Genomic DNA, 12,465 nt, shown 5'->3' with positions numbered 1-12,465 from the left:
CTCCGGCCTCGTCCCCGCGGGTGGGTCCGGTCCGGTCCGGTCCGGTCCGGTCCGGTCCGGTCCGGTCCTGCGGGGCGGGGCCTCCCCTTCCCTCCCTCCCTCCTCAAGCCTCACTTCCGGCCTCCCTTCCAGCCTCACTCCGCTCCCGCCCGGCCTTCGTCGTCACTTCCGGGCGCGTCGCTAGGCAACGGCTCGGCCGCCGGCGGAGCCGTTGGGCGGCGGGGTCGCGCCCCCTTCGTCCTCCTCCTCCTCCTCCTCCGCGCCGCCCTCCGCCATGGAGCCCGAGCCGGAGGGGCGGAAGGCCGGCGGACGGCGCGGCGGCACGGCGCGGGGCAGCACGCGTGAGTGGGGAAGCGGCCCGCCGCCATTCATTCAATAGTTTCCCCTGTGTCTCCCCCAGCGCTTAGAACGGTGCTCTGCACCTAGTAGGCGCTTAATAAGAAGAAGAAGAATGTTGGTATTTGTTAAGCGCTTACTAGGTGCCGAGCACCGTTCTAAGCGCTGGGGGAGACACAAGGGAATCAGGTTGTCCCACGTGGGGCTCACAGTCTTAATCCCCATTTTACAGATGAGGGAACTGAGGCCCAGAGAAGTGAAGTGACTTGCCCACAGTCACACAGCTGACACGTGGCAGAGCTGGGATTCGAACTCATGAGCCCTGACTCCAAAGCCCGTGCTCTTTCCACTGCGCCACGCTGCTTCTAACAAATACCAACATTATAATTATTATTAGTATTTACGGAGCGCTTACTAGGTGCAGAACACCGTACTGAGCGCTTGGAACGGACAATTCGGCAACAGAGAGAGACCAGCCCTGCCCCATGACGGGCTCCCAGTCTACTCTCCTTAACCACAAATAATAATAATAATAATAATGTTGGTATTTGTTAAGCGCTTACTATGTGCCGAGCACTGTTCTTCTAAGCGCTGGGGGAGATACAGGGTAATCAGGTCGTCCCACGTGAGGCTCACAGTTAATCCCCATTTTACAGATGAGGTAACTGAGGCACAGAGAAGTGAAGTGACTTGCCCACAGGCACACAGCTGACAAGTGGCAGAGCTGGGAGTCGAACCCATGACCTCTGACTCCGAAGCCCAGGCTCTTTTCCACTGAGCCACGCTGCTTCCCAATACCACTGTACTAAACACTGGGGTGGATACAAGCAAATCGAGTTGGACACAGGCCCTATCCCATATGGGGCTCACAGTCTCAAGCCCCCATTTAACAGATGAGGTCACTGAGGCCCGGTGAAGTGACTCGCCCAAGGTCACACAGCAGACAAGCGGCAGAGCTGGGATTGGAACCCATGACCCTCTGACTCTCAGGCCCGGTCTCTAGCCACTACTCCATGCTGCTTCTCCTAAGCAAATACCACCGATTTGAAAAATGCATGGAAATGGGAAGGCGGAGACCTGGGTTCTAATTCTGACTCTGCGGTCTTGTGCAACTTACTAACTTCTCTCTGCCTCAGTTTCTACATCTGTAAAATAGGGATTGAATATCTTTTCTTCCTCACCCTAGACTATAAGCTCTGTATGGGACGACCACTTCTCTGTTATGATTCCCAGTGCTTAACAGATGCCATTGTTATTATTATTGAGCGTAGTGACAGGCTGCAAGGACTGTCCCTCTTGATCACTTGATAAAATCCCTTCTCCAGATCCCCCTTCTCACTCCTCTTCACCGAAGGAGTGTCAGTCATCAAGTAGGATAAAAAACCCAGGTAATCTGCTACATTTTCATACCCACATGGAGATTATTATTCACCCATTTATTAATCCATGCCAGAGTCTGGAGACACCTGAGTGATGATGTCAAACTCTCACCAAGTTTATATCACCTGGGCTTTTTATCCTACTTGATGACTGACACTCCTTCGGTGAAGAGGAGTGAGAAGGGGGATCTGGAGAAGGGATTTTTCATCAAGTGATCAAGGGGGGCAGTCCTTTGACATCAGATTCGTGCAGAAAAATAAATTCGAAGATTATGGGAAAGAGTGTTAAAGCTGGAATGCTCTAGAAGTTGTCCCTTCTTCATAATTTTGAAAAATCATTGAAAAAGCCACCCCCCTTCCCAAATAATTTTTATGGTCTAGAGCAGTTGCATGTTTTAGGTATTCAATAAGTATGTTTTGAAAGCATCCTTAAATTATTCCAGGTAAATTAATCTCTTTCCTAAAAGCCTCAGGAAAAGGTATCCTCAGATTCTCTTGGAAATCTAATAACAGTATACCCAATATGCACATCTTTCTATACGCATAAGAATAAAGAAATTCACATTACCTACCTGTACAGGGGACACCTATGGAATTGTCCTTTGTATTTTTTTAAATGGTATTTGTTAAGCACGTACTATTCTGCCAGACATGAAAGCACTGGGTGGATACAAACTAATTACGTAGGACAGAGTCCACGTCCCATCTGGAGCTCACAGTCTTAATCCCCATTTTACAAGAACTGACAGTAAAATTCACTGAAATACACTGATGGTGAAATTCACCTGAGCGTGTACGTGGCTGAAAAGGCCAATGTGCGACCCATAATCCCAGACTCATTGGGCAGTGAAAAAGCGGTCCCTTGTATCATCATGCCTAATGTTTGAAGAGGTGGCACTGTTCTCTTTAGCCTGGGACATCCCGGCTTCCTTGAGCCACCCTGGAGCAGCCCGATTCAGAATGCAGCCTCCTTGCCGTTTCCAAGATTCAGTGATGGAGGTAGATCTATGGCATCTTGCTGCAGCCCCAGCCGCAAGTCAGACAATTAAGACAACCAGAGTGTACGCGACCCACTTGTGAAGTTTGTGGGATCCAGAGAAGGGTGGTTTTTTTTTTAACGGTAAAGGAGACATGAGTATGTTTGAAAGTAGATAGGAAAGAGCCAATGGATGGGGGAGAAGTAGATTAGGGCAGTAAGGGGGGGCAAGAAGGGGGAAGTAGAATTTTTAACATTCAAATGCTTTAAATTTTCCACCTGCAGCAGAAACAGAGTCCTCGAGTGAAGACCAACCTCGGAGCGGCTATCTCCTTCCTCCAGGAGTTGAGCTTCACCAGGTTACCATCCTGCCAAAGAATGAATGGGAAAGGATTCGCGACAGCCTCAGTGGGTTTGCTAAAAAGTCGGCACAACTCCGCGCTGCAAGGAAAGCAAAGAAAGACGTACATTTACGTTCCCAAGCAATTGTGAAAAACTGGACCAACACTTGTGTTGTAAGTCAAACCGATATAAGGGGAAATGGCAACTGAATATGTCACTTAATGTCATAATGTCACTTTATATGGGGACAAATTCCTTAAAGTTATTGTAAACTGTAGATTAGGATATAATGAATTCTGGAAGATCTGCGTAATTCCCACTTGTGTACTCGTTACCAGCACTTAGTACAGTGATTTGCACACAGTAAGTGCTTAATACTACTAAAAAAAAAGAAAATATGCAACTTTGAACATATTTGCTCCGAAAGCTGTTTGACTGAACTCAGTTCACCTAGACAGAGATTAAAAAAAAACAAACAAACCCAACATTTCTTTTTGGAGACAGGTTGTACCTCATCCCCAAAGAGTTTACTTGAAGAAGTTATTTTAAGAGTAGCTACAGAAGCCAAATTTTTAATGTAACAAATACCACAAGAAAAAATAATGAAGTTGTGCTTACTGTGTGTCAGGAACTCTACCAGGTGCTGGGGTTAATTCAAGGTAATCAGGCTGGACCCAGTCCATGTCCCCTGTGGGGTTCACAGTCTTCACCCCCATTTTACAGATGAGGTAACTTAGGCACAGAGAAGTGAAGTGATTTGCCCAAGGTCACACAGCAGACAAGTTGTCTCTATCTGTTGCCGAATTGTACATTCCAAGCGCTTAATACAGTGTTGTGCACATAGTAAGTGCTCAATAAATACTATTGAATGAATGAAAGTGGTGGAGCTGGGATTAGAACCCTGACTCCCAGGCCTGTGCTCTGTCCACTAAGCCACCCTGCTTCTCTACACACATTTAATGAGACAATTGACATAGGAATATATTGAAGAAGCAAAATGGAATGTGAAGAACGTGTTGAAATTGAGCTGTTTTCTTTTTTGCTAAAACTTGCCCTCCTCGAGGGTGGGGATTGCATCAGTTAGCCCAACTGTATCTCACAAGCACCTATTTCAGTGGTCTGCTCAGAGTAAGTACAGTGACCGGCACATAGTAAGCACTTAACAAATACCACCATTATTAGTAAGTGCCCAATAAATACTATTGATTGAAACTGAGCACACTACTTGTTTTTTATCAAAGGGGATGAAAGTACAGAAATTACAAGCAGAAAGGCTACGCAAAGAAAAGGAAAAAAAGAGGAATCAAGAAATTGATATGGAAGAAGAACACTACAGAGCCGAGGAAAGAAAAAAGGCCATCGACAGCGCAAGACTCTATCAGTATTACCAGATGGATAGAGTGAAAGGCTTTCATGTACTGCACAGGTTTCTGTGTTTTTTGATCCAAATTATATGTTGTCTCTGCCCACAGCTGGGCTTTACCTACATGGAATGATGCAAATATTTTGTTTTTGTAGAGTGCACTTCTTCTTACAGAAGTTCTGAAAGAGAGAGATGCTCAGATTGAGTTCAAAAAGAAAAAACTGTCTCCTGACAAAAAATGGGAAGAATTACTGAAGCACAACTTTGAAAAAGCATTGCAGGAAGAACAACAGAAAGCAGAAAAACGTCGCAGGGATAGACTGGCTCTTGCCAGTGATCATCTGCAACAGTATGTGACTTTCCTGTAGTTCAAACTTTTCCTCCTCAGAAATGCATTAAATTGTGAATTGGCTTCTATTAATAGGCTCAAAGCAGTCTAATACTTTCCTTCTAAATCATTCGGTACAGTTTGAGGGTTTTAAGGTTTCCGCCTACTTTACATGAGTCCCGATTATTCGTAGAGTAGAATTGCCCTAAGAAAGGTCGGTCCTAAAATCTTCCTTAAATGCAGATTGGAAGCCCTAAAGCTGTGTAATCCACTTTAATTCCATGGTCAATCCAATGTTTGAAGGTTACATTCTCACCTCAATTATAAACCTCAGAATTGAGTGATTAATAAAGAGTCACAAGGACATAAAGCCCCTGTGTGCCATAATCCTAGGCACAGGTGTTGCTCACAGTAAGCACTCAGTAAGTACCACTGACTGAATGAAACAGTGGCAAAAGGGGAAAGAAGCCAAATAAAAGTGTTCTAAGCACACTCCCTCCCAAACAGCTGGTAGTGTTGATGTTGGCTGGAACTCCTCCAAGCTTAGGCTGCTGTTCGCTGTCCTGTCCTCCCTGGCTGTGTGGTAGAGGAGTGGGGCAGGGACTGGGAAGAAGCAGGTATATTCATCTGGCTCCAGGCTGTCTCCAAGGGACAAATGAGAAAGTCACTGCCAACTGTTTCTTTTTTCCAATTTTCCACCGGGGAATCTTGGCCTGGGCAAGAAAGATTTCTGGGGCAGGGATATGTACGCCTGCACCTTCCCCTAGCAAATCAGTGCATGTCCTCTTCACTGGACAGCTGCCCTAGAGCGACACAATCTATCGTTGGTATTTATTGGGCCTGTAATGTGTGCAGAGCACTGAACTAAGCACTTAGGAGAATACACTATAAGAGAGGGTGGACATGTTGCACTGTAGACTGTAGAGTGGAACACAGACATTAGAGAGGTAGCTAAGTGCTGTAGGGATGAGGATGGGGTGAATATGAAGTGATTAAAGAGTACAGGAGAGGGAGTAAGGGAGACGAGGGCTTAGTCGGGGAAGGCAAGCAAGGAAGTCTCCCCTGACGGCTAAGTGACCCTGCTACCGGTTTTATTAACATCCAGATCCGTGACACAGCAAGGGACCATCTTTGAGTCAGTTGGAGTGGGGAAAAAACTGGGGGGAAACCTTCCCTGTTCTACAGTCTGCAGAAAAGGCAGAGAAATGTAGGTTCCGGAATAACATCGGTGTTGGAAGTTGAACTCCTTAGCAAAGGGTAAACCACCTCTTATCGAGACAGAGGCTTTATTTCCCAGCAGATACTCAGCTTAAATCTAGCCCCGATGTATAGGTCAGTGGGGAAGACCACTGCTCTCAGAATCAGGTGACCTGAGTTCTAGTTCCAGTTTTGCCTAGAGGTGGCCAATGTGGAGAAAGAAGGCACGTGCACTTTGCGATTGCACCCCCGTTGGCCTCCTCACCTGCCGCATCCCGGGCCCCAGCGGGAACACGTCTGACCAGAGCGAGAGTGCATCTGGTCTGGCACTAGCACTTGAAACAATTCCTCTGCCCATTTTTTAATGGTATTCGTTAAATGCTTACTACGTGCCAGGCACTGTACTACGAGCTGGGGTGGATACAAGCTAATTGGATTGGACACAGTCGACGTCCTATATGGGGCTTGCAGTTGTAATCCCCATTTTACAAATGAGGGAACATAGGCACAGAGAGGCTAAGTGACTTGTCCAAGGTCACACAGCAGACAAGTGGTGGAGCCGCGATTAGAACCCAGGTCTTTTTAACTCCCAGGTCCATGCTCTATCTACTAGGCTCTGCTACTTCTCGGCCCAAAAGTCTTAGATCTGAGACAGGGGTCTTTCCTGGTGGGAGATTCCATCCATGTCTACGATGTAGCAAAATGAAGAATCCCATCTAGGCAGTGTAATTTGATTGTGACTATATGATTTTCTTGGACCAAATAAATACCTTAAGTCAGGAAAAGTATAACTTGCCCAAGTTTATTCTTTGGTTGTCCTCTAGTCATACCATTTTCATGTTTTAGAATTAAGGAACATGAAGAGGTAGACGAACTAAGAAGACAAGAAGAACAAAAAGATGCTGAAGAAATAAAAAAACAGACCAAATTATATGAATTAGAGAGGCAAAGAGAAAATAAACGGAAAGAGGAAGAAATGCTTGAACTTCAGAAAGCTTACCATGTAAGTAGCAGCGCTGATCCATTCTCTGTTTCCCATCCTCCCAAACTGAGTGAGGAGGAGATAAGGCTTCCTAGGGGAGGGGGGAGACATTTGGGCTGCGGCTAGTGACTTAAATACTGGCTCGCCAGGCCCCAAAAATATCAAATATCCATTTTTCCTGATCATAGAACAGAAAACCTTCTGAGGCATGATGATGATTTGCCTTGGTAGCGTGAAACAAAACCCCAAATAGGGTATTTGGGGTCTTTTTCCACACCGGTTCCTGTAACCGTTACGTGCACAGGAAACATGGCCCTTGTTGCCATTACACAGCATAATGGACATCTGGCAACAGTTAATCACTGGTATTTATGGAGTATCTACTGTGTGCAGAGCACTCTACTAAGCACTTGGAGAGTACAACACAACAGAGTTGGTAGATATGATCCCTGCCCACATCAAGCCTGGCATAAGAGAACAAGACTGGCAAGCTGGGGAAAAATTGGGACCCCGGAGCCCGCCAGTGGTTGAAGACTTGATTTGAATTTAGCTGCTGGATGATTTATAAACTGGACTTCTCTATGGTTCTGATGATGTGAATGGAATTTATCGGTAGATTTATTTTGATATCTTATTAAAGGATCAAGCAGCATATCATCATAGATATATGTCCTTTTTTTTCAAGGCATACATTGAGAACAGAAATACCCTCAGACAGTTACAAGCACAGCAAGAAGCCGAGGAAAATGATAAACTTAGAGATTATGTCAAAGCAAGAAAATATTTGTCAAATCTAAGAAGAGAAAAGGAACTTGAAACTCACAGGTTAGCCATGTCTTTGAAAAGTTTCCTGAATTATTCCACAATTGATGCTGTGATTTTTGCCAAGGGCTCCATGACACCTCTGTTGTTTTTTGATCCTGTGTGTGAGGGGGGCCCCATTTGGCCAGAGAAACGTCAGGGTCTGTTTAGGAGAGTTGTTTCTGAGCTGGATCCGGCCTATGTACCTGGAGTCTCAGAGAGCAGTGATGGAGGGAGTCACCCCCAGCTCCCGTCGTGGCAACCGCATGGGCTGCTCCATCCCTTCCCGTTGGCTCTGAGGCGGAGTCCCTTCTTGGAAGCTCAAGTGTTTCCTCACTCCCATCCAGGGCTGCACTAGCCAGCTGGGGGCTGCCGTGGGGCCAAGAATCCTGAGCCTCATCAGAATCGGGCTGCTCTGGATTCCTAACCCACCGCTGAAGTGAGGGTGAGAAGCAGCCTGGCCTAATGGAAAGAGCTTGGGCGGGGGAGACAAAAGACCTGGGTTCTAATCCTAACTCTGCCACTTGCCTCCTGTGTGACCATGGGCAAGTCACTTAACTTCTCTGTGTCACAGTTTTCCTCATCTATAAAATGGGGGCCAAATACCTGTTCTCCCTCTCTCAGACTGCAAGCCCCAGATGGGGAAGGAGCTAGGTCCAACCTGCTCATCTTGTATCTACTCCAGTATTTAGTTCATTCAATGGTATTTATTAAGCGCTTACTGCATGCAAAGCACTGTACTGAGCACTTGGGAGAGTACATACAACAGTGAACATGTGCCTGACAAGAAGAAACCTGCAAACATATTGCCCTATAGTTCACTATCTTTCTCAACTCAAGTTATCAAGTACCAGAGGAAGGAGGGTAGCCAGTAGGCACAGTATTGGGCTCAGCAAGCCCTCAGGCTTGCATTTAAGTAATGACTGTGCCCCAGTCTCTCTGGGCTTTCTGTTAAGGGTAAATTTCCTAATCTCATTCCAGACAAATGGAGGAACATAGAAACAGGATTACTTCCTTGCTTCATGAGATGACAAAACAGAAATTTGAAGATGAAGATGCCCGTGTCTCAAGAGACATTGAAGAGGTTGAAGTGCAGAAGGAAAAAGAAGAGAAGGAAAAAGAGGAAAAAAACAAAGCAGAATTACAATCAATTGCTAAATATAGAGCCACCCTGGTAAAGTATCCATTTCTGAAAATGCTAGAACTTTAGTTTAAGTGATAATTGAATAAGCCTTGATATGTACAGAATTCTCTATTCTCTAAATCCATCTGTTTTTTGAGGTGAAATCACAGAAGTTACTTAAGGGCAAAATATTACACAGGAGTAAGCTCTCAAATTCAGAGATATATGGTTCTGGTTCACCTGCTTTAAAAGTGATTCAGATGTTAAGAGGGTGTTAGCAAAGCTGAAGCCTACGTACCCAAGTAAATAAATCTTGTTTTCATTTCAATCAGTGATATTTTTTGAGTGCCTTCTGATTGCAGAGCAGAGTATTAAACACTTTTTCAAAGAGTCAAATTACTGCCTTTTACTAAAATTTGGAGAGGAAAAATGGCCATTAATAACATCTGAACTGTGTTTTTAGTAGCAAGTAACAAAACAGATGATTTAAGAATGCGGGCAATGCTACTACGCACGGTGCATCTTCCAGGTATCGGTCCCTACAAGCTCTCTTGCCTTTTATTCTCTCCAGTAAAAGCCTTCCTCAGTTCTCTACCCTTTAAGGAAAAAGTTGAAATTTCCAAGAATTTTTCCATTCCCAACTAGATGAAAAATAAAGAAGAAAAAGAAAAGCAAGATAGACTGGAAGCTAAAGAGGAATTACGGGCTATACTGGAAGCAGATCAGATTTATAGAGCACATGAGGAGGAGAAAAAGCGAAGAGGTCATGAAGAGTGCAAGCGAATTAAACAATTCCAGATACAACAGATGGTAATTATCAATAAATAGCATTCTGCATCTTACTGAAAACTGCAAATTAAGTACCGCAGATAGACCAGTTGGCCACCCTGGCCCCGAGAAAGGAGTGGCTCTTTTTAAGTAGAAATTTTGTAAGGATCATGAAACGTGGATACGGTGCCAGGTTCTGCAGCCACCACATCTGACAGTACAACAAAGGACAGTCTTTTTTGGTGCATGCACAGTAATAATAATAACTGTAGTATTTGTTAAATGCTCACTATATGTCAGGCACTGTACTAAGCACTGGGGTCTATAAAAACAAATTAGGTTGGACACAGTCCCTGTCCCTCCTGGGGCTCACAGTCTCAATCCCCATTTTCCAGATGAGGTAACGGAGGCCCAGAAAAGAGAAGTGACTTGCCCGAGGTCACACAGCTGACAAGTGGCAGAACCAGGATTAGAACCCATGACCTTTGGGACTCCCAGGCCCGTGCTCTATCCACTAAGCCACGGTGCTTCTGTAGCATGGTGTGGTCGGAACTCTTGAGTCTCCTGTCTGCTTTCAGCCCCACAGGCACTCACAGATGAATCTTACTGGTGGTGGTGTCTTTAAACATGGAGGACAAATATGTCATTGAGCCCGTCATGGGGCAGGGATTGTCTCTATCTGTTGCTGAATTGTATATTCCAAGCACTTAGTACAGTGCTGTGCACATAGTAAGCGCTCAGTAAATACTATTGAAAGAATAATTCCACCTTCCTCCTCAAGAATTTTACACCTCGTTTTATCCTCATGAATCCCTTGAAGTAACGAGGGGCCATTCCTAAACTCAGCTTTTTGCTCTCCCATCCCAAGTAGGGTGCAGACAAGACAACCACTCAGGGCCCTACACCCAGAGCTGTGGAGGGGACCAAGTGAAATGGGTCTTCCCGAGTCCGGGCGGGGCCTCCGGCCCAGGCTAAAACCTTCAGCCTGTGGGACAGCAGAGGCTTGGGGCGGGGGGGGCTACTTGAGGCCAGGCCCACATCCCTGCCGGGAAGTAACCCCCCTCTGCGGGGCAGTTGAGGGGATCGTGCTGAGACCTCAACCTGCTCTCCCTCAAACTAGGGCTTGTCCTCAGCTGCCCGGCTCTCGGGGTAGGAGGCCAGATTTGGGTCTGTGAGGACACTGACCACCTGGAGCTGGGGACTGGGCTCGCCTGGCACTCCTAGTGCACCCATAGCCTCACCTTTCTGGACCGTGGCCAACCTGGCCCACCCACGGCACTCTGACCGGCCCCAAGCCAGCCTTTCCAAACCTTCGAGAGGTGACGTCGACAGTAGAGTTATGCAGCCAGGCTTTTTTTGACCTGGGCCCCTGTCCGATTTTTGCCAGGTTTTCCCCCTTCCTATATTTGCCAAAGCAAGAAATCTCCAACGTGGATTCACTTAAACCGATAATTTGCATCAAAATGGTGGTTAGTTAAACCCTTTTGGAACAGTTGACTTTTAGGTGCAGATCAGTAACTTGAAAAAAATCACATTCCTTTTCCTTCAACAGGCCGAAAGAAAGGCAGATTTACAGCAGAAGAGACAAGCGGACTTAGACTACGTAAAACAGACGGAAGCCCTGGAAGCTAGAAAGGAGAAAGAATTCCAGAAATATGCAAAACAAATCATTGATTTCGAATCCAAGACAACCCAGCAGCTTTATCCTCTTTACAAGGCATCCCAGAAAGGTGTTGGAGGTGGCCGTGGTCCGGTTTATAAAGAAAGAGGGGGAATAAGGCCTAGCTATCAAGCAAAGGATTTTCATGGGACCCAGCTCCCTCTTTATTCTTCGCAAGCCGCTACACGTGGTGATTTTCAAAAGTCTAAGAGAAGATTAGGTTTTACATGGTAGAAAAGCATATTTTATTTTTTTAAATTTAAGATTATATTCAATTTTAATGCCATTTACAGCAGCGCTATTTGGGCCACAAATGTAATTCAATAAAAAGTTTAGAGTCATTGAGTACCGTATTGCATTTGACTTCAAGGTGGTGGTACAGCATTATCCAAATTATCTCAGTTTTTATGATGGGTCTGTAACACCTCCAAGAATCTTTGAAAGTAGTCTCTGGTTAAAGGCTTACTCATATCTCATAAAGGGGAAAAGAAACTGGTATCCCATAGGTTAGTTTCTCCAACAGAACTTGACTCAATTCTCACATATTCCAATTCAGTAAAGTGAACTTCCACCTAAAGATAAATAAATTAGTATCACCTCAGCATGTTTTCCTACTAAGATTGAAAATAAAGTTTTACCACATTGTTCACCACTGTCACTTCCTGGGGAGAAAGTTCTTTACTTTCGAGAATGCAGTGACTTTTGACGACTTCTGTCCACTTGATTAACAGTTGCATTTAAGCCCTCCCCTATAGAGGCATATGTAAAACTACCTCATTTAAAGCCAATTTTTTCCTTTTACAAGGAAAAGTTATTTTAAAACCTGTATACTTTAGAAAATACATTAGGTGCTGTTTCTTTTCACCTCTGTGGTTTGTGTGACGGTTGTATTGCTTTGTCCAGTGAACTGACCAGAAGAGTAGCCCCCACCTTTCATGAATGGGTGTGGTGCCAGGGCTGCCCAGCAACCCACTAATTACAGCTCCTTGTGCACAGGGAACATGTCTACCGAGTGTTATATTTTACTCTCCCAAGCATTCAGTAGAGTGCACTGCACACAATAAGCATTCAAATACAATTAGCAATAAATCTTAGGTGATTAAAATGTGGTGGGGAGGCTGAAATGATATTGACGTGGTGCAGGATTTTCTGGTTGAAATTTCAAACTCTCTTTTGGCAAATGACATTGCAGGTTTAAATTAAAAAGTAT

At 45.1% G+C, this 12,465-nt stretch overlaps 1 protein-coding gene across 1 annotated transcript; it reads left to right on the top strand.

The window, feature by feature from the left end:
- Window positions 1–239: 239 nt before the first annotated feature.
- On the top strand, window positions 240–11,608 carry CCDC173 (coiled-coil domain containing 173). The gene is made up of 9 exons (XM_029072559.2): window positions 240–341; window positions 2,977–3,206; window positions 4,275–4,448; window positions 4,552–4,745; window positions 6,768–6,924; window positions 7,589–7,728; window positions 8,686–8,878; window positions 9,473–9,637; window positions 11,148–11,608. The coding sequence occupies exons 1-9, from the start codon at window positions 275–277 to the stop codon at window positions 11,487–11,489; spliced, it is 1,662 nt and encodes a 553-aa protein (XP_028928392.1). The 5' UTR covers window positions 240–274; the 3' UTR covers window positions 11,490–11,608.
- The last annotated feature ends 857 nt before the right edge of the window (window positions 11,609–12,465 follow it).

The sequence above is a fragment of the Ornithorhynchus anatinus genome, chromosome 9, assembly GCF_004115215.2.
Source record: "Ornithorhynchus anatinus isolate Pmale09 chromosome 9, mOrnAna1.pri.v4, whole genome shotgun sequence".
NCBI lineage: Eukaryota > Metazoa > Chordata > Mammalia > Monotremata > Ornithorhynchidae > Ornithorhynchus > Ornithorhynchus anatinus.
Note: the sequence above shows the minus strand (reverse complement) of the source record. Positions and strands in the feature narration are given on the sequence as shown.